We start from the raw sequence: 23,594 nt of genomic DNA on the forward strand, positions 1-23,594 counted from the left end.
CCATGGACATCTGTATGCGACATGGCCCCACTGGCTGCATTCAAAACATTTAACCCTAGCTCCTGGATGTGTACCTGGACTGGTGGCTTCCCCTGCTACTGGCAGATTCTGTTGTGGCAGTCTGTGCTGCCCACCATGGGTTCCTTTAGACCCATGAGCAGTAGTGGGGGTCCCCTTCTTGTGCAGGGCTGCCCTGCTGGCCAGGTATAGGTCTCCCGTCTTCCCCAACTCATCTGAAGTCACACAGTGTCTATCAGCTAACCAGATCCTCATGTCCTCAGACAAAGTGCTAAGGGCTTGTTCTCTCAATCCACTCACACATCTATGAAAATAAGTGCTCAGTTCAGCAACATATTCACATACATTTTCATCTGCCTTGCTTCTATGCTCACAAAACATTTTCCTACACATTTCAGGTGTTCGCTTAAAACATTCTAAAAGAGATTTTTTACAGCAGTATAATCAAAACAGACAGAGTCAGGCATTTTAGCCAATGCATTTACAGATTTACCATGGAGCAAGGGGGTCAGGAACCGTACCCAGAGCCTTTGTTCAACACTATACTGTTTCCATACCCTCTCAAACATATGAATGAAACTATCAAAATGATCCCTCTCTTTAAATTGCGGAAGAAATTGAATGACCTGCTGTGCTTCTGGGGTCCGGTTACTCTCTTCCCCATTACCTCCATGACTGGTGAAGAGTCAGCATTTCCACCTCATGCCTCCTCTGACACTCTTTATCTTCGGCCTCTATCTCCAAACGTCGGGCCTGCAACTCAAGTCTCTTTAGCTTCAGCTGGATTTTTAAGTCCACTGCAGAAAAGTTGAGCTGTCCATTTTCCGAGGATACTGCATCTCCACAGCCAGTCTAATTGTTCTTCGTATAAAGGTTGAGCTGTCCATTCTTCGAAGATATTGTATCAACACTGCCATTCTGCTTGTCCTCCTGGATGCTGTTTTCTGATGCAGCTGTAACCAAGACTGCAATCAGGTCTGCCTTAGTCAGGATTCCATGCATCAGTCCCCTAGCCTGGCACATCTCCACCAGCTGGCTCCTTGTCAGCTTTCCATACTCCTCTGCTGACATGCTGCCTGCTCACCCTGACTAACTAAGCTAACAAAAGAAATAAAACAATTGTGAATTGTGAGTATTCACTTTGTGGCTGTTTTAGAATACACTGCACATAAGCTACAGGATTCACTCTACCCACACCATTACAAGCCAATTAGTATCTGCCAACTAATTAATATGTGATGTGGATATCCACCACCACCACAAATGTGAAGTGAATCCCACCACTGCAAACCATAATGTGACGCCCACGCCCTGGCCCAGCAATCAAGGAGCCTCAATCTTCACCACTAACACCAGAGTGGGCGTCTCACATGAGAGGAAAGAATAACAAATACACACAGTAAAGTACAATTTCCCTTACGTGCACACAGAGATCACAGCCAGTCTGGGGCTGGATGCTCCCTTGCTCTCCAGGTCCCCAATAAGACTCCCCACTGGCACAGCTATAAGGTCCAGAACTTAGCCTAGCTGGCAAGCTAACCTCCAGTAACCTTTCTGTCCAACCAGTGCTTCGTGCCCCTGCCCAAGTAGCTGACATACACACACACACACATACACTTTTAGGTAAGTATTTATACAACTTCACAGGCAATCCTGGGAAAGGCTGACACAGATTCTCCAGCTGTGCCCCTTTACCCAGACTATACCGTAGTAATTACTGCCACCACCAGCTAATAATTATCAGCTACACATTCCAATTATTACTGTGCAATATTATTATCCAATTGGTATGTGTGACTAAACAGTCTGAGGCTTATTAGAGTGGCCTTGTACAATAAACTCTATAAATATGCAATGTACTCTAGAGCTTAACTTAACTCTATACAAACCAGCCACAGTTGAAAAGGGTTTAAAATATTTAATAATACATAATAAAGACACAAGGCAATATTACTACAATACAATGCTACTCAAGAGTCCAGAGATCGCACAGAAACTTAAAATAATTCCGTATTACAGTTCTGACATAACAGAAAAACACTTAGTCTAATCTTTAATATAATCCTAGCTATTTCTACAAGAAAACATACTTCTAAGATAACTTACTTACATAGAGCAAGCAGTGTTGAGTTGAATATCAAGATCAAAATGCTTAACAATCTCTGGTTTTCACTCCAGTTCTGATAAACATTACATCATCTTTTTCACCCTTCCTGGAGTTCCCAGGCTACACATTAACTACATTTACATTATTTTACACTTAGAGCAATAAAGGACATTCCACATGTAAATTCTGGTCATTAACTTTAGCGTTAAAACAATAGGCAGGATGCTTAATCCAGATGCATCAACTCCAAATTCTAACTTTTAAGGACATACAAAACATAATTTTAATTTCAAAGAACATTTGACATGCTTGTCTTAGTTTTGCTTACAGCAGATGGCAATGTTGCTACAATCCTGAAGTTCACATTTTACAGTGTTTCTTTCATTTAAGAAACAAGCCTGTATTTTATATTTATATTTACAAATGCCAGAATTATGTAGCAAATTCTATTTGGCTTTGCTGTCAGCCTTCACCCATCTTCCCCCAATCTTCACACTGAGTATGATATATTAAAGAAGCTCTTTAACATTTATAAAGTAAAATTATTATCACTGCAGTGTTTTTGTACATAGGGCATTTGTTTTATTTATTTACTTTTTTGTTTTCTTCTGCAGGAGTTGAGGAGTGCACTGCACCTTAAGGCTTCTATTTTGAAGCCAAATTTGTCTTTCTTCATTCCCCTAGGATAAAGTGTTCTAAAATTTATAATCATTCTGCATTCTAACTTATTCAATTCATCCTTAAAACTACCCCCATAGGTCAAAACAGGACATGCCAGCACATTAAAAAAACAAACTACCTTCATAGCCCCCATGCATTTTGGTGTCTTACTATGTCGTTGGAATTGGTCTCTGCTTCCAATAATCCATTTCCCTCTGGTGCTAATGAAGTTGAGGCTACTGGAGGAGCGATACTGGCTGATATTTTGTATGAAAAGGACCTAAAATTATCCATGAATGATTTATGGTGTTCCAGTAGTGATGATGGCTGTGTTGAGAAGTTTAGTCGCCTTGAGCGGCTCCTATCCAAAGAGGTTACTGTTTTCTATGACACAAAATTGCTTGAAAAGTATATTTCTCTTAACATTACTCCCTCAGGTTTATGAATAGACTATTTACCTGCTGGTAATTTCACTGATGAAGAGAATGATTTGCTAGAAGAGTAGAGGGAGGCTTCTTTAAGATGTACTTTAACATGGCTCCGTATTCTGGTTAAACGCAACCAAGGAGTGATTGAGAGGTTGCGGTCAGAAATAACGGAGATACAAAACACACTGATCGCTGAAATTTCTGAAGCAAAGTTTAAAGAAGCCACGTTAAATGTAAAGAATAAAATCCAGCAGGTTGAGAAGAACATCTTAGTTCACAAAAAGAAAAAGCTGAACCGAGACATTAGTGATTTTGAGATAACGTCTACTCTTTACAATGGAACAAATGGTCGGGGAGATCAAAAATCAGGGGAGGAGTCTCAAGTGTAAGGGATACACATGACTCTTTCTTTTCTTTGGTCAGTTTATATTAGATCTTCGAAGGCTTAGGTTGTCAACACCTAAATGGTGAAGTCTAATAAGCGCAACAGGCCAATTACGTGAATTTTTTTCCTGGGAAAAAATTTGCTTAGCCGTCATTGGGGATTTGCCCTTTTCCCCAATAAAGAGCGATCTCAAAGTTGGTATATTTAGTTGGGGGGGTGTGGTGGGTTGAAGCCCCCCCCCCCTTTGATTAGAGTTTTTTTTTTTGTTGGCCATGCAAATTGTTTCCCTGGGAAAAAATTAGCATAACTGACCTGTCATGTTTATTAGATTTCAATGTTTAGGTGTCCACATTTCAGCATTCAACAACCTAAGCATTCAACCAACCAAGCATTCTTCGGCAGATACAAGTGCTAGCAGTAAAAAAAGTGTCTTTTGATGATGTCCATGTGGGGAAAATGAATGAATCCCCAAAAAATTTACATCAGGAAAACAATTCCCTAGGCAGAGACAGACGCACAGCTACTACCGGAAAGGTCGGGAGAAGAATGGCTACAACAACCATGACAACAAGAAATAAGCAATGACTTTCTGTTGGAACCTGGGCCTTGTTTACCGTTACTGTTGGGGGAACTTGTTAATGAACGGTCCGAACTTGCTAATGTTTATAATGCTGAGCAAGTTAGTGATTTGCTAAGACTCCCCATATTGTTAAATGGGAAAACGTGACTGAACAATTAAGAATTATAAATTTATCTGATTTTTTTACTAACTGACGACTTTAAAAATGTGTTACTGAAAGCTCCAAAATTTGTTCCCACCAGATTATCTTGCTTAGCGGACATTATATTAGATGTCAAACGCTTTTGTCAAAAATAGTTTTTGAAGGTGTATTTTATTGATAAGACTATTAATGTTTTATCTGAAGTGGGTTCTGATTGTGATGATGACACATTGGATTTTAGTACACATGAAACTAATTTGTTTTCTGAATGCATTAATGATGATTCAAATGAGATGTTAAATGTGGATAATGATGAAAATGTGTAAGTCAGAACATAAATCAGATTATGATGGCTTTAACACAGGTTATGGCCATCTTGAGGTACCTTATTTTTCCTCAAAAGAGAATAAATGTATGCCACCGAGGTAGTATATGTCCATTAAATTGTTTGAAAATGTGGTGTGTAAGAGAGTGGAACATAAATTTGGTGCTTTTCTCAGGAATAATACAACATACAACTTAACAAAATGGGAATGGGCTGAATTACAAGTGGTACATTCCCAGTTAGATAAATATGTTTTCAAGCAAGCAGATAAGGGGGGCAAACTGGGTTATAATGAGTAGAGAGGGTTATCAAAAAATGGTTGTGGATTAAATTGGTGACAACGATGATTATGTTACACTGCCTAACAACCCCTTACAGTGGTTTAATGGAGAATTGTAGGAAATGTTGAAAAGAGGTGAAAGACTGGGCTTCTTGGGTAATAGGGATGTGCAAAAATTGTTTGTTAAGGAACCCAGGGATCCAATGTTTTACACTATTCCAAAGATCCAGAAGGACTTAAGGTGTCCCCCTGGAAGACCGACTGTCTCTATGATAGGTTCCTATTTGGAATATGTGAGCCTATTTTTGGATTTTCATTTTAAAAATATTTGGTGAGGGTACCATCTCATATCAAGAATACTGGTGAACTATGTAAGGGTTTGAAGAAAGTGAAATGGCAGGATGATTTTTTTTTCTGGGCTACTGTCGATGTTAGTTCATTACATACTAACAGTGATACAAAAATCCTGATTATTTCAAGACTTGCCGATTTAAAAATAGTCCCTATTTGTAAATTCCTGCATACACTGTTAGAATCTCCTTGTGTTCTGACTAGAGTGCTTCTCAAATAATCTGATAAGTATATTCCTTGGCACTTTAACTTTTCAGTGTTCTGCATTGTCTTAATTATTTTGCCTGACTGAATTATTTTATATATTTGCTGACTTTGTTTGCTGTTTTCTCATCTGTTCTGAAACTGGTTTTCTCCCTCCCACCCATCCTCCCTATTCCTGTGGTGTTGTTATATTTGGTGGCTTTGCAGTTCCCCGCCTCTACTGTACATTTGATCTGGGACACTCCTCCCAGTCTAGTGTTCATTCTATCTGACAAAGAGAGAACATTTGAGAAGGCCAACCCACTTGTGTTATTAACCTTGAATTATCTTCTTCTCCTCCTCCCTCCCGTTGCACTTCACTAAAAAAATCTCTCTCCTTGTGTTTTGACTGAGTGTGCTTCTCAGCTGATAAGTATATTTTTTGCCACTTTTTGATTGTTCAGATTTGAATTTAGTTCAGATTACATTTTGAATAAATTGCATTTATTTAAACTGTACTTACTTTAATACTGCTACATACTCAAGTGTGCTAGCTCGCACTGCACTTGGAATTGTTTTTAGTACTGTTTTAGCTGCTTTCTGAAAAAAAAATTCTAAGCTTGTTTCCTGTAACTAGTCTAGTCTAGATACAGATTTACTATATCCAGGGCTGTTGGTAAGTTTCTGAGATCCAAAACGTTTCTGTGTTGGAGGGAAGCCTTTTAGCTTATCAGTGGGAGTGGTAACCACTAGATAGCCTATCTACCACAAGAGGAGTGGTTTCTGGCCCAGAAACTGTAGTTAATTGGCTGTTTGGGCAGTTTTTCCATCACTTTCAACTTTCTGGTTTAAAAACCATCGTTTGTGCTTGTTTCCCACCTTTCCTGTAAATAGTTTAGTCCAGATACAGATTTCCTGTATCCAGGACTGTTGGTAAGCTTCTGAGCCGCCCAAGCCTTTCTGTGTTGAAGGGAAGCCTTCTAGCTTATCAGTGGAAGTAGTAAGCACTAGGTAGCCTATCTACCACAAGAGAAGTGGTGTCTGGCCCAGAAATTGTAGTTTATTGGCATTTGGGCAGTTTTTCCATCTCTCTCAACTTTCTGGTTTAAAAGCCTGCATTTGTGCTTGTTTCCACCTTTCCTATAACTAGTCTAGTTCAGATACAGATTTGCTGTATCCAGGAGTGTTTGTAAGCTTCTGAGACCACCAAACCTTTCTGTGTTGGCAGGAAGCCGTCTAGCTTGCCAGTGAGAGTGGTAGGCACTAGGTATCCTATCTACCACAAGAGGAGTGATTTCTGTTCTTGTTTGAACTGTTTTTTGAATTCTTATATTGTTGCACTTTAATTAATCATTTTAAGTGTTTTTTCATCTGTTTAATTGCAAAGGGCTACACACTCAAGTGTGATAGCCTTTTCCTGCTTTAAAAGTGTTTTTTTCTTGTATCTGCTCTAACTTTTGAAAAAACAAAAAACATCCTAGCTCTGTACTCGTTTCCCACATTTCTAGAGCTAGTAGAGTCCGTTTTTCAGATTTTGCTGAATTCTAGGCTGTTTGTAAGTTTCTGTGTGCCCAGACCTTTCTGAGATAGAGGGAAGCTTCTCTGTTCATCAATGAGAGTGGTGATCTTTGAAACAGCCTATCTGTCACCTGGAGGAGTGGTTTCAGCTCAGAGTCTGTAGTTTTATTGGCTGTTTTGGGCTATTTCTATTCCTTTCATCTTTCTGTTTAAAAATCCGTGTTTGCGCAGTTTTTGTGCTTGCATTACCTCAGGAAGAGCTTGCCTGGGTGCCCTGCAAAGTCCTACAGTGGCAGAGAGAGAAAAGGGAGAATTTGAGTGGATTAAGTACCTCTGTTTTGCTTTTTATTGCTTATTTTTGCTAGCTGCATTATTCCAACCATTTTTATTAACTGTGCTACTTATTTGAACTGTTTTTTGAATTCTTATATTGTTGCACTTTAATTTGTTGTTTTTAAGTGTTTTTTTTCATCTGTTTAATTGTAAAGGGCTACACACTTTTCCTGCTTTAAAAGTGTTTTTTTTACTTGCATCTGCTTTAACATTTTAAAAAAAAAATCCTATCTCTGTACTTGTTTCCTACCTTTCTAGAGCTAGTAGAGTCTGGTTTTCAGATTTTGCTAAATTTTGGGCTGTTTGTAAGTTTCTGTGTTGCCCAGACCTTTCTGAGGTAGAGGGAAGCTTCTCTGTTCATCAGTGAGAGTGGTGAGCTTTGAAACAGCCTATCTGTCGCCTGGAGGAGTGGTTTCAGCTCAGAATCTGTAGTTTTATTGGCTGTTTTGGGCTATTTCTATTCCTTTCATATTTCTGTTTAAAAAACTGTGTTTGTGTGGTTTTGCAGACCATGCATGCAGCAGCATTTAACTGAGGTTAAACTCTTCCCAGTGCCAGAAAGTCTGCTCTTCAGACTTTCCCTTAGAACTAGCCAGTCTTCTAGTTTTAGCACTCAAAACTGTTTCTGTTCACATGAACTAGCCAGCCTTCTAGTATTAGCACTCAAAACTGTTTCTGTTACCTTGAATGAGCCAGTCTTCTAGTTTTAGCACTCCAAACTGTTCCTGTTCCCTTAAAACTAGCCAGTCTTCTAGTTTTAGCACTCACAACTGTTCCTGGTGCTCCGCACTTATCCAACTCTCGCTGCAAGCATTAAATAATCTACAAATTACTGCAGCACTCAACTTTCCTCACTAATCAAGTGGAAATCAGCACCCAGTACTTAAATTAATAAGCACTAACCAGACGTGTCCAAGGGTCAGCTCCTGGTGTTTTCTCCTGTCCACCTGATAAATCTGGGCATCTTGGGGCAATGTAGCAATTGCCTCATGTACACTGACAACCCTCTCCTCCTACCATCCAACACTACAACCTGTGAGAGAAGCACCTATATAGCCAAACTGGAAGCCAAGCTCTCTCAATCCAAGACTGGACTAGACAGTCAAGAGGAGAAGGTTAACACCACACCGCACTCAACACACAGTCCATCAAAACCTGCACCTCCCAAACCCACACATAGTAATACAAAACATGCACCCACATTCGTGGAGGTTCTCAATAAAAGTCTGCCCAAACAACAGAGACCTCCAAAGCCGAAACGCAAGCAACCACCACCCCCAACACTACCTGAATGACACACAGCCCACAAAATCAGTATGACACTCAACCTCACCCCATAAGGAAAAACAATGTACCCAGCACACTAGTCATTGGCGACTCTACAGTCAGGCACACTGATGTTCCCCTCACCAGGCTGAACAAGGAGAAAGTCACTGTCAGCTGCCTGTCAGGTGCCAGGATCCGCCATATAATGCACGCAGTCAGGTCCCTCTACAAGTACAAGTATGACTCTGTCATTGTCCATGTTGGAGTGAATGAGCTGAGACGTACTTCCCTGGACTACATGAAAAGCAACATGGAGGAGCTCTCTGACCATGTGGCCCAGGCAGGTATGACACTAGCCCTGAGTAGCATCCTGCCATCTCCCAGAATGATGCCACAGTACAGGGACAAAATGACTGACTTCAACAATTGTCTAAGATTCTGGTCTCATTCCAAGGGGATATCTGTCTGCCTGGGCTGACATAATCAACAGGTCACGATGCTTTGCCAGAAATAGCCTGCACCTATCACTGCTGGGATTCCAGATACTGGCTAAGGGTCTTACTGCCCCTATACTGCCTTTTTTAAGCAAGGCTCAAACATCAAATGCACTACCATAGTAGACATAAACAAGCAAAATCTAAGGGTAATGCTACTCAGTGCTAGAAGTCTAAACCTCAAAATGGACATACTCGATGCTCTCCTTAAGATAGAGAACATCGACATCTGTGCAGTGACAAAGACTTAGTTTAAGGCTCCAGAGAGCACCCCTGCATTACCAGGCTACAATTCTTACCATACCTTTCGGCCACCCAACCCGGACCGAAATACTAAAGGAGGAGGAGACATGTCCATAGTCATAAAGGATAGCCACACCTTCAGGCTAGTTGCTAAACATAATGTCTCCAAAATTATCCAAGTACAATTAACTCTGGGCAAGACTGCAATTCAGGTTGCAGAGTGTTACAGATCCCCCGCCATGCCCCAGGACACCCACTCCATGTTTCTTGATATACTGGATAATATTAAGATACAGCCCAATACCCTAATTTTGGGAGATTTCAACTACCCCTCCATCAACTGGGAAAACTACTCATGTGCTAACTCATTTGCCCAACGTTTTCTGGAATTCATCAATTCCAATGCCCTGGACCAGCTTGCCTATATCCCTACCAGGGGTAGCAACATCCTGGACCTGGTCATTACCAATATAGGTAACAGATGCTCCATGCCAGAGGTCAACTCCTCGCTGATCAGGTCCGACCACAAGGCTAATCACCCTAGATATCCATATCCCACTCCCTCCCCATTAAGGAAACCACCGTAAAAAAATATCTCCAAGGCTAACTTCATGCTTCTTAAGTCAGAAGTGACAAACTTCATTACAGCCACACAGATGGAAAATAGTGGCACGACTGCTGAATCATATACAAATGCACTGTATAAGCACATACACGAGTGCATTGACCATGCCATCCACAACAGAACCCAGACACTATCCTCCAGAAAAGGGAAGCCAATCTGGTGGTCCCCTGGTATAAACAAGCTCTACAACAGAAGGAAGAAACTGTTGCAGAAAAGAGTCAAATCCCATGACTGCAGGAACTCCCTGGGCAGCCTCAGCAAAAAGCTGAAATCCCTCATAAAATCCTCCAAAGCTAGTTACAAAAATAAAATCACTTTGGATTCTAAAGACAGCCACAAAGCCTTCTACAGCTATGTCAAGAATCTCAATGGCAACACTCAGATCTGCTCTGAACTACAGCACAATGGCACTATATTTAACGAACCAACTGATATTGCCAGCATCCTGGCAGACAGGTTCAGTGCTAACTTCACCCCCCCTCACCCCCCAAAGGGCCCATACTCGATGATTGCAAACCCCCAGAAATCATGGCCGCACAGGTGAAGACCGCACTCTCCAAAGCCAAGAACACAGCATCTATGGGAACAGACAACATCCCAGGCTGCATTCTGCATGAACTACAGAACGAACTGGCACCCCACCCAAATACTACATTCAACCATAGCCTCACTTCAGGCTTTGTGCCTAAGGAGTGGCACACAGCAACAGTTATCCCACTCCACAATGGGGGTGTCACCACAGACCCTGGGAACTACCGCCCCATTAGCCTGACAAGCCTGGTCTGCAAGGCCATGAAACGCATCATCCTAGAGCTTATAAACAAAGACATAGGTAACCTCCAAACTCTAGACCCCACTCAGTTTGGGTTTGTAAAGGGTAGATCATGCCTCCAAAACCTGACCGACTTCTTCGAAGCAGTCAATGGAGCCGTAGATGAAGGTAAGGTAGTGCAGACAGCCTATCTTGACCTCGCCAAGGCTTTCAACATCATCCCCCACTCTGGTATTATATATAAACTCGCTGGACTATGCATAAATCCCTATGTCACAAGATGGGCGGCCAACTGGCTCATTGACAGAACCCACACAGTGAAAGTAGCCAACTCCAAGTCTGACTTCAGACCAGTGACAAGCGGAGTACCACAAGGTTTGGTCCTGGGTCCCCTCCTGTTCAGTATCTACTTCTTTGAAGTCCAGGCAAATACAGTTGGTCTCTGGCTAATGAAATTCGCACATGACTGCAAACTAGGAGCCATAACTGAGTCGCCTAAGGATGTGGACATTCTACAAATAGGCCTCACAGAGACTGATGCTTGGTGTCAAAGTCATGGCCTAAAGCTCTATGCCAAGAAGTGCACTGTCATCCCCTTTGGGGAAAATACTGTACCGATGAACTACTGCTACATAGGCGGTAGCATACTAAACACCAAAAGCGTGATAAGAGACCTTGAGACACAGGTGGGTAGTAGTCTCTCCTTTGATAATCATGTCGCCACAGTAGTCAGGAAATCCTTCTATGTGGCACATCTCATTACAAAAGGGTTCTCCTCTAGAAAAAGAGAAGTCATCATTCCCCTCTACTCATCCTTTATTAGACCCATCATAGAGTACACCACCCCTTTTGGCATGTACCTCACAAGACATTTGTAACAGCTGGAAAGGTCACAGAAACACCTCACTAAGAGGATTACCAGCCTCAAACAGATGCCATATGCAGACCGTCTCAAAAAACTTCAGCGCTTCTCCTTCGCAATTCGCCTTCTTCAAGGCAACCTCTGCCTAACATACAAAGCCATGTCTAACCCAGACCTGATGGACATGCTACACTTAAAAAAATTCCAATCTCTACCAGCCACACACTCCCGGGACCTAAACCCTGTCACCACAATAAACAGAAGATGTTGGAGGGATAGACTCCTATCCCAGAGATTTCCCCTGCTCTGGAATAGGCTGCCCATTCACGTCAAGCAAAGCTCCTCATTAGGCCTCTTTAAGAGAAATCATGACAATTGCATGGGTAATAGGAATGTCATCAGAATTAGTGATAGACTCATGGCAATCAGACTCCAGTGCAAGGATGGGACAAACAGTAAAGAATATGAGGACTGCCTGGATCTACATGGGTGGGGCAACAGGAATAAAGAAGGGCAGCCATTCTAGACTTCTGGCTGGCAAATGGCTTGATGGTGGTCAACATATGGTTCAGGAAGAGACAGTCACAAGATTGCAACAGTGGCCAATATGCAACTTAGGGAGACTTTCTCTAAGTAAGGAAAGGACATTTGGGTAGAATCAGTGATTGCAAAGTCATCCTCAGTGAAACAGCTGGCCCACAGCATAAACCATTGGTTGCCACAATCAGCTGCAAGCAGTAGTCATAGAAGGCTCTGAAGTCAACAAAGACTAGGCTGAAGACATGAAAGTTTACTGGAAAGAGACAGCATAAGAGTTTGAGGAATTACTCAGGGCTCTAGTACCTCAGTAATAGGAAAAAACAGGCAGACCAAAGAAAAATGGCAGTGCCTCAAAACAGTGTGTGTGAGGACTATAGAACAGACATGCAGCCAAGCCAGGTTTGGAAATAGGATAAGTAAGGAAAGCCGGTGGAGGAATGCAGAAGTCTAAAAAGTCATCAAAAGAAAGAATGAGTGTAAGGAAAAGTGGTAGACAGAAAAGATGGACCAGGCCAAAAAGGAATACTGCTCAGCTAGCAAGCAGGCTAATATAGCAGTTGCAATAGCAAAGAACAAGCCATCAGAGAGACTCTGCCACCATCTGGAAAGTGACTCAGTAAATGGCACAAAGGAACTATATCAGAATGCAAAGCAAAGACACAAATATAAAAAAGATAGCCATCAGACACCATTCCTAAGCGATGCCAGCAACAACCTTCTCACCAGTCCACAGGTCATCAAAGGCAGATAACCAGTCCACAGGACATCAAAGGCAGATAAGGAGTACATCCAGCATCTTCTGAATGAAGAAAGCCCCACAGAAGCTGTACTGCCCCAGACACAGCCTACGATGAAAGAGGAAAAGCCTCCCTAGAATACCACTAAGGAAAAAGAACGTGGGCAAAGCAGCTGGCTCAGATTAGGTCACAGAGTAACGCTGACCACCAATAATTTATACAGCAGACATGATAAAGATGTTGAGTGAGAAATGGTTCTGGACAGGGTTCTGGCTTGTGGTCTGATGAATAGAGGATCACTTCAGAGAGGCCAGCATTTCAACAATGAAGGCAGAAGCTCTTCTGCAAACAGGATTTAGAATGACATATTGAGAAGTAGTGGGGATGTTAACGCACTTCTGGTCTGGTGTGCAACATGATGAGGTGGAATGACCAGAGGTGTTACAAGGATGCTACAGCAAATTCTTAATTGTTCCAAACTAATGGTGTTGGATGACATCAGCCCAGAAATTACTCACTACAAAAGGCCTCCAATGTTAGATTTATAAATATACAAAAAAAGTAAAAACTGTTAAAAAGTAAACTGGATAGTTTGGTTATCACAATGTTTACAAAAATATCTCAGCACATGTCTATACAGTGACCAGCTGTGTATGAAAAGTGATGTTCATAAAAAGCAAACTGAAAACACACCTAGAAATATCATAACTACCAAGGCAGACCAATACACCCTGGAGAGGCACATGACCACACCCATGTCTACAGATGGCTGATTGACCAAATGATCACTGATGGAAGGATAACTACAGCGTCATCACAGCGAGAATTAGGGCCATATCATGATCCACGGTTGGATGAAAGGCACAGACCACAGCCATATCTAATTTTGGGCGGATGACTAGGATAACCAATCAGAAGCTGTCAGATATCAACAGCGACAATGCCGGGTGACATCAGAACCTTCAGGTGTAGAATGACAAATCCACACTACATTTCATTACTAAAGACTGTCTCTGTGAAGTGAACTGATATTACATGAGTCATGCTGATACAAAAAAAACACACTAAGGAGCTCGTCCCCAAAAATGATCACCCTATGTTCCTAATGCTGAAAAAAGCATGGGTAAGCTTGGAAGCAATGCTGTCCTGAGCATGTGAACTTGCAAGGCTCCCACTGGTATATGGGATGAAGTACGCTAGACATAAACGTATAATAATACTAACAGTCTTTCAGAGAAACACCTTGAAGCATTGCTGTGCCACAACACACGCACAGAAACTCACATCAATGTCTTTCAGAGAAACACATTAAAGCACTGTTGTATCACAACATATGTACAGAAACCCACATCAGTGTCTTTTAGAAAAACAAATTAAAACATTGCTGTACCACAACACATGTACAGAAACCCACATCAGTGTCTTTCAGAGAAACACATTAAAGCACTGTTGTATCACAACATATGTACAGAAACCCACATCAGTGTCTTTCAGAGAAACACATTAAAGCATTGTTGTACCACACCACCTGTACAGAAAGCTGCATCAGTCAGTCAATCAACGTGTCCAAAAGAAAAATTAAGCCTCAAATTTAATACAATGTAACCCACAGCCAATTTGTACAACACTCAAGAACTCTAATCATTGTTTTAATAAGGAAAATAAATAGTCACCATGTCCTTTTCCTAAATCAAGACTTGTATTCCACTAGCATGTTATTGTAAACAAAGCAACAGCTAAAAGAAGCCTTCATTTTAATTAGGAAGTGCAAATTTGCAATCCTGGAACCTGAAATAGTCATCTTAAGATAGACAACAGAATTAGCATCCTTAATTGTACATGTGTTCGTACTTGAAGACATGTGTTGGCCTAAAAACATATGAACATGATCCTCCCTGAAGCAATGCTATGCTGTGAATAATAAAAAAGATTTCCCACAGCATAGCAAAGTATCTTATGCCTGTCAAAACAGACAGTGAGATGTTCTGACCAAGACTGTACTTCACACAAACCACACAAAGGATCTGCCTCACAACCACAGAGTAACGCTGACCACCAATAATTTATAACCAATAACAAGGTATGCATATATATTTTTAAAACAAAATAAAGACAAATGCAATTATAAAATAGTTATAAAATGTAACCAGTGTATGGTTTGTATAGCAATTTACTGATAGCAATTTGAGTTTATCTTTACTCCTGAGGCAAAAAAAAAACATATCACCATTGAGTAGATTCTGGTATATTCCACGCCCATATTGTTTAACTTAGATTCCTTACATTAAATGCACATTTCAAAGTTTGCTGCTACACCTTCATAGAACTTTTGCTATATCTCAGAGTAGATAGAATAGTCTAAGATAATATAATATAATATAATATAAAACACTTACTCATTTTACTACAAATACATACATGTATATATACTTCCTTTCACAACCAAAAACCTAAACATGGTGGTCCTGAACTCTGAAAAATAAAGTTTGTTGCTACACCTTTATAGAACGTTTGCTGTATATTGGAGTAGAGAGAATAGTCTAATATACTTGGACTTAGTACATGTTCCCTAATCCTGAAATAGTTTTGCATTTCTGAAGATCACAGTTATGGTCCTCAGAATTCTAACATGTGCCTGCGTAAATGTATGACATTTGATCTCCTTGTTCATTGCTTTAGTAATGGCGTCATAGGATGTTATGGAAAATGAAAAACTATGTATGGCTGGTTTTCTCTTGCAGTCCTACTACCTGCTTCTGACCCCCAAAAAAGTGGACTTCTGTCAGGAACCTTGTACCACCGTTGCACAAGGTACATGTTTTCAATAAGACTCTTTGAAAACCATGTACTGTCTGCCAGTATCTCTGTTAAATGCATTGCCAAGAACAGCTGCTCACACCTGCATGGCTGACTAGCAAAAATGCAATTACCTTTAAAAGTACAGGATAGCTCTGTGAACAACAAACTAATTCAACACAGTACATTTAAGTAAAAGAACACAGACCCAACAAAATACACCTATTGTGTAACAAATAATAAAGATAACAATGTACAAGTGCTTTGATGTACTAAGCATGTTACGCTTACCACACTGTGGACCTGTACTTCTTCCCATCCACTGTCACCGTAGAACAGAAGAATCGATCTAATGGTCTCTGAATCTACAAAGAAACAGTTGAAAGTACATGATCAAGAAACGGTTTTGTAATAAAGGCAAAACACAGAAACTCAAACCTAAGAATCACAAGTTATGCCTAGTATACTTCTATTTCTTAATCTGCCAGGATTTGATCCCTCACCATTACTGACATTTCAGAGCACAAACCTGCCGTAATTGCACACTGTACATATACTGACACACATTTACATTTTGTACATACACATCTGCAGGAACATGCCACCATGCCACTATAACTCCTGCAGGAATACATAAAAATCTTGTGTACAGAAGCTCTGGCAACAGACAGCTAATAAGTAGTAAGACTGTACTTCTGTGTTGTGCAAATACACAGAAGGTGACAAGCCACGCTTGTATGTGCAAGGGCACGCCTATGCAGCTGGTGACAGGCCAAGCTCGTATGTGCAAGGACACTCTCACATAGCTGGTGACAACCCAAGCTTGTATGTGGAAGGACACTCTCACACAGCTGGTGACAACCCAAGCTTGTATGTGGAAGGACACTCTCACACAGCTGGTGTCAACCCAAGCTTGTATGTGGACGCACACTCTCACACAGCTGGTGACAAACCAAGCTCGTATGTGCAAGGACACTCTCACATAGCTGGTGACAACCCAAGCTTGTATGTGGAAGGACACTCTCATACAGCTGGTGACAAACCAAGCTTGTATGTGGAAGGACAGCTTCCAGTAACTGAAGGCAGCAGAATTTGGATGAAAAGAAACTATGCAGCTGTAGGAAAGGAGAAAACCTTATGCTGATCAATATTTCAAATTAGGTTGCTGCACGAATAAAAGAACGGTGGTGCTTTCAGAAACAATTAGCCCTGTTTGAAGTGCAATTGGATGCTTTTGTAACCTTCTGTAATCTCACAGAATGGAGCTAATTTTGCTAGAAATGTTTTCAAGCTAAATTATTTTGCATGTAAGTTAAAAGAACATTGATTCTAGATACATTTTAGCTGCAGTCTATGAAGTTAGAAAAGTTTACAAAAACACCTACCTGATCATGTCAAGAATCACAGCACACACAACTAATCATTTCCAAAGTCCCCCAGTTTTAAAAATAAATCAATGATTGTGCAGAGCAAAAGAGGGTTTCAAAATATTTATATTACAAAACAATAACTAATAACTTGACTGTGGCATAAAATGGCTATCACTAAAGATAATGTAATAAGACTTTCAGGCAGCAACGTGTACAAGGTTATCCAAGGTAAAAAGTAAACTTGCCATAACAGATGTTTGAATGCTTGCTGCTCCAGTAGCCTAAGGATATAACAGCCAGACAGCTTCTGAAGCTTCAGGGCACCTTCCACATGCCTAAAATGTTAGTCAGCTTAAGCTGAGCAGACATCAAGTCAGGTTTGGGCACCAATTCCTTCGGAGCTTTCATGCCAACAGACAGGGAGACTAAAGCACTGAGAAGGACGATGCTAGGAAAAGGATGCAGCCTGACATAGAAACACACAAAAATAATGGAGGGAGGCAGCAGCTAATGCAGCAGTGATCATTTGAACATTAACGGTTATGTTAAGTTTACTCACACAGTTATGCAATGGTCTTTATACTGATCACTGCTGCAGTAGCATTAGTTATATGGGCAGATTGCCATAGCCTAGACAGACTGTGTGGAGGAAGGGTGAGGGTTCCAGGGCCCCATGAGAAAGGTCCTAGCAAAGCTTAGCCTTGACCTGGAGAAGGAACCTAGTTTACAGTGTTTCTTAAAAGTATGCACAGATGACCATGTTGCTGCTTCTAGAATACGTCTAGAATCCAGTCCTTTCGTAAAAGCCACAGTTTGAGCCAAGGCCCTAGAAGAATGAGCCTTGCCACTGTCTGAAATAGTTATGTTGTAGTGAGAGTAACAAAAAGTAATACAAGAAGAAAAAACATTTGGAATAATCAATTTGACACAGGTTGTCCTTTCTTTTTACCTTCATAAGAAATGAAAAACTGATCAGAAGCTCTGAAAGATTTTGTTCTGTCAAGATAATACCCGGGTTGTCTGTGGACATCCAATGTATGAAGTATACTTTTTCCCTCATTTTTTTGTTTTGGGAAAAACATAGGGAGATGGATCGTTAAATAAACCTGGATACCACTTTAAGCATACAAGAAGGATTAGTTCTCAAAGAAACCTTATCTTTGTGGAAAATGAGATAAGGTTAACCCAGCTTAAGAATTCGCGACTCGGATACCCTTCTTGCAGACATCAGAACAATAAGTAAGACTGTCTCCTTCTCAAGAAACTCAAGTCAGCCTAATGAGCGGATCAAAAGGATGGGCCACCTGTTTTCTAGAAGGTCTTGTATGCAGCACCTTTCAAAAATTGCATTAAGACTGCATTGAAAGAAGGGGATCCGTAGGCAGACATGCTGAAATGGCTGCCAAATGAACCTTGAATGAGGTGCAATGCAGTACTGCTATTTCCTTGCCACCAACTACAAAACCTTTTCCATTTAACATATGATTTTCTAGAAGCAGATACCTGCTGCACAACCTCGAAAAGCAGGTGCCTAAAAGGTATTAAAACTCTACCAACCAGACAGTCAGCTGCAGTTGTTTGGGGTCAGGATGCATCAAACACCCCTGGTCTTGTGTGAGTAAATCCAGTCTGTGAGGACATTTGAGGTAACTGCCCCAGGCCAATTCTATCAGAAGGGAGAACCACTGTTGCCTGGGCCAGAAGGGAGTCATTCTGAAATTTTCAGAATGACGTGGGCATTAGTGGAGAGGGTGGAAAACATACATGAAAATTCCTGTCCAAGGAAAATGAAAGGAATCTATCACCTAGGCCTTCTTGCATGGAATCCTGTTGCAGAAAGTTGACAACCGAGGCAAAAAAGATATACTTGACATGTTCCCCACAGATGGATAAAATTTTGGAAGACCTTTTGATTCAGTTTTTATTTGTGAGGGTCTGTCCTCATCCTGATCATCTTGTCTGCCACATAATTTTGCTCTGATACCTGTACAGTGAGATTGTGCTGAAAAGCTATACCACAGGCTACCATGGATAGAATGCACAGAGGCTAAGAGGTGCTCCCCCTTATTTTATAATCCCAGGCTACTAAGGATAGTCTGCACAGAGGGTAAGACGTACCCCCCCTTATTTTATATCCCAAGCTACCATGGATGGTCTGCACAGAGGGTAAGAGGTGCCTCCCTTATTTTATATCCCAGGCTACCATGGATAGTCTGCACAGAGGGTAAGAGGTGCCCCCCCCTTATTTTATATCCCAGGCTAACATGGATAGTCTGCACAGAGGGTAAGAGGTGCCCCCCTTATTTTATATCCCAGGCTACGATGGATAGTCTGCACAGAGGGTAAGAGGTGCCCCCCTTATTTTATATCCCAGGCTACCATGGATAGTCTGCACAGAGGGTAAGAGGTGGCTCCCCCTTGTTTATGTACTACATCCCTGTAGGGTTGACTATAAACCCTTGTGAAGGTCTCGGGATCACATATGACTGACCAAGTTGAAATTATTTATGAGAGCTAACATCTCTTCTGTGTTTGTGTGTTTTGGTCTGTCCTTTTTACTTCAAAGATCCTGCACTTTTATTTCTGTTCACACTGCTTCCCAAGAAAAGTCTGAGGTGTCTTGTGACTTTCTATTTTGGAGCAGGAGGGGAGAATGGGAGACTTGGATTCTGAGAAATTTGGTGTCTCCACCACATAACCTCCCTTTTCACAACCCCCAAAACTGGAATATGAAAAGTAAAAGAATGCTGATGCTACGACCACTGTATCTTTCTCATGTGGACAACAGCAAGAGGAATCATGAGGATCATGGATGCAATGAGACTTAGAATCCTGAGGAATTCCCTTGCTGACACATAAGTCTGAGTGGAAAATTGTAGGAATAGATCTAAATACAGATCTATTTTTCCTTGTGGAAGACAAGTTCTATGAACTGAGGTGTCTAGCAAACACCCCAGAAAAACAATCCTGTAGCAAATGTCAGAAAATACTTATGAATGTTCTTTTGGAATACATGTCTGTGTAGGAGATCCCTTACCCAAGTAAGATATTCCTGACACTTTGAAATAGACTCTGCAAATATAGGCAAGTCATCTAAATAATGGAAAATGTGAATGCCTTACAGTCTGCAGTAGGCTATCACATCAGACAGACACCCTGTGAACATTCTTTGAGCAATAGATAGTCCAAAAAAAGTAAAGCAGAGAAGTGATAATGTGATCTAGACAAAGGAAACCTTAAGAAACATCTGAAATCTGGATCTACTGGAATGTGAAGACACGCTCAAACAGGGAGCAAGGTTAACAAGTTGTGAAGTTGCAACATTCTGAATTCGGGTACTACCACAAACTGGCTTAGAAAGGAAAGGTCCAGAATTGGTCTCCAATTAGCTTCTTTCTTTGGCACCAGAAACATCCTTGAATACAACTCTTTGCCTAACTAAAGAGAAGAAACAGCTTCTATCACTGCCCAAGCTAGCATATTTTGGACGACAGGATGGAAAATAAGAGTTTGATCAGGTGAATGAGAAAGAATCCTCCAAAGAGGAGGGACAGACTCCCTTCCATGCTTTTTAAATGTTTACTTATCAGCTGATTGCTGGGGCTGTTTGTTTTTTTATTGAAAATGGAAAAGGCAGAGTAGAACCCCTTGGTAAATTTGGAGAAGGAGGGCTGAAAAAATGGGGGATCCCTTGACTCATCTTCCTTCTGTCATCACATGTTTTAATGGCCTCAGCAGCAGAAGGCCGGAACACTCGATCTCTATCCAAGGGGAAATTATTTTTTTTTTACATCTTCTGGGTGGTTTTGAGAAAGCAGCTATGCAAACTTCAAACAGTTCAGGTGGCAGAGGCCCTGGAAGCAATATCAGCAGAGTCACATGCATATTTTAAACAATGTGTAGTGACCTGAGAAACAAAAGAGACTTGAGTTATACAAAACAAGTTTCTTCTCACAAGAGCCAACATACTCCTCATATTCTCACAAGTGGCAAACATAAAACTCAATACATGAGCTTGACAGCTGAGAATTCTAAAAACAAGTGCTGCATGGGAATACACTTTCCCCCCAAACTTCTCAAAGGTCTTCCCACCTTTGTCCGAAGGAGAGGGATTAACATTAACTAAATGTTTAACAGTAGCTGAATGAATAAAGCAATAGTTGCTGGGCCAGACTTGGGATGACTTTATAAAGACTTAAAAATATTGAGATACTTTGTATGACATATCTGCCTCTTTAGGGACAGGAGGCTGACAGAAAGAGAAATTGCAGACTGTGACAAAAACATCCTCCAAGGCAGGGAGAACAGGAAGGATATGAGCAGGTTCTGGACATGATCACGGACAAAGAGAATCATTCAAAGGGAATGGCCAAAGCAACAATCTCCTATCATCTGAGTCAGACATCAGTGGAAACAAACATAATCTATCCATTCCCATTCATTTTAAGGCTCAGTCTCTGTTTAATCTCTTCAGATTACATGCATGAATATATGGGTGGTTCCTTTACTTTCATATTTTTTAATTAACTGCTCATGATGATGACATTATATAAGTACATGCACAGACTAAACACATTCAGTTCTGATGAAGTCCTTTTCCATGTATAACAGGATGAAAGCACTTAACTAATAAAATCTTTGGTTTACAGTACTTTGTGAGTTGTTCCTGTTGCCCACAGACACTGGCATGCACTGTTTTCTTTGGTTATCAGGAGAAGACTATGTTCATTTTTTTTACAGAAATTCTTAAAGAAACAGACTCACAAATTGCCAGCAATAACCTCCCTAGGGAAGAGCACAGCTTTTTGCTCAAGAAGGGAGGCATACTGTGCCCATTTTGCCAGGACTAGTAAGACAGGCTCTCCCCTGCCCACCAAAGACACACAAACAGCTGCAGAAGATGTGTCTAAATCCCTCTCCTTGGTGGGTGTAGGGACAACACTAGCCAGACCCAAAGAAAAAGATGAGTGGTCCAAGAAACCAGCTTTGGTCACAGCAGAGTCACCCAGCTGTCTCTGAAGCACATTATCAACCCGCTGTGGTGGCAAAGGTTACTTCATCTTTTTTTTTTTGTTTTGTTTATGTGGCTGGAAAAAGGAAGACCTAAAGAACTGATAGGCTGCTCCACAGTTAAGAGGTAAAAAGTTCCCAAGTCCCAGGAAAGCTTAGCTGCAATTGTCAGTAAAACAGGTAAGTTGTAAATAAGTAAGTTGTTAAGCACTTGAAACATTTACCCTAGCCCCAAAACTAAAACAACACCACTTTCTCCACAGAAAAATGAGCTAAAATAAATTGAATTAACTTTTTACCACAAAAGTAAAAATGAGATGTTCCCGTTTAAAAGTGATTAAAAGTTGTGATAGTCAATAAAACACTTTTTCTTAGGTAAAATATAAATATTTTACAGAAAAAGTAAGCTTTCTGTGAGAAAATATAAACTAGAAGTTTTTTCCTCAAAGAGAATTTATCTGCACAGCAATGGAACAGCACTGGCCAACTATCGATCATTGAAAGCTCACATAGGAATTCTTGTTTCAGCAGCAGGAAAGCTCTGAAGGACTTGGCAACCAAACTTGACCTTAAGTCAGGCCAGCTTGAGCTGAATAATGGTTTGGGAATATGGAATGTACCCTGAAGCTTTGGAAGCCAGCCGATGGTTATATCCTTCATCACATATAACCCGTACAGCTTAGGTTACTACAGAAGTTATCAACATGAAGATCATCATCTATTAAAATGAACAAACAAATGACATAAAAGGTCAAACACAGCACAATGTTTAATATACAAAAAAACTTCAAATGCAACTATTATAAAAAAAAAATCATGCAGCAGTATGAGTAATAAACTTAATAGCAATAGTCGTTATGCACTAAAATGAGCAAATCAACAATCAAATGCTGGATATTAAGCAGAGTGAAATTTTGTGAACTACAAATTTGTAAAAAACAAAATAAGTGATTCTCTTACAAGAATAAAAATAAATGTATGTATAAGCACTCCTTGGCAGGAAATCAGAAGAAACAAACAGATGTTTAACAAATGGAGAAAATTTCCAGTTAATACCTCACACACAGTGAAACTAACTAGAAAAGATTTACAAACAGTGTGACAGTAAAAACCTTATTTATCAGATCCTGTGAGGCAGACAATTTTAGTACAACTGTGCAGATTAGTTTATAGCTATAAAATACAGTAAAAAGTATGCAGCAGACAATAAAGGTGCTATAAATATCCTAGGATAAGCAATAACTAATAAAAATAAGCAAAAAAAACAGGATACTTAATATTATATATCATAGATCACAGTTTTGCTCAGTGCCCCTCCTCCGATTAGCTGTGTGAAATGGGCAGAAACACTCAGAAGGTAACTTTTTAAGTAACAGAAGGTTGAAACCTGAAACAACTTTAAAAATAGCTTGACAGAATCAATGAGGTACTTACTCCAAGCCGTAGTCCAGGTAACCCCAATCAGCCAATGACCATAATCACTATACTCTCACTGAAATGTAAAATGGCTTTTGCTAAACTAAGATGGCCTGGAAAATATGCTCAGGCACACAGCCTCTGCAAACAAAC

The 23,594-nt window shown here is 40.6% G+C and overlaps 1 protein-coding gene across 3 annotated transcripts in view; it reads right to left on the reverse strand.

Moving 5' to 3' along the window:
* Nucleotides 1-23,594, reverse strand: part of DUS2 (dihydrouridine synthase 2) — a 1,571,638-nt gene that overhangs the window by 50,446 nt on the left and 1,497,598 nt on the right. For all 3 annotated transcript variants that reach the window (XM_044082049.1, XM_044082046.1, XM_044082048.1), the window contains one exon: nt 15,937-16,010. In XM_044082049.1, the coding sequence (XP_043937984.1) occupies nt 15,937-16,010 (74 nt within the window). The remainder of the gene's footprint in view (nt 1-15,936; nt 16,011-23,594) is intronic.

This window comes from Protopterus annectens, chromosome 8.part1, assembly GCF_019279795.1.
Source record: "Protopterus annectens isolate FY-2018-M chromosome 8.part1, PAN1.0, whole genome shotgun sequence".
Classification (NCBI taxonomy): Eukaryota; Metazoa; Chordata; order Ceratodontiformes; family Protopteridae; genus Protopterus; species Protopterus annectens.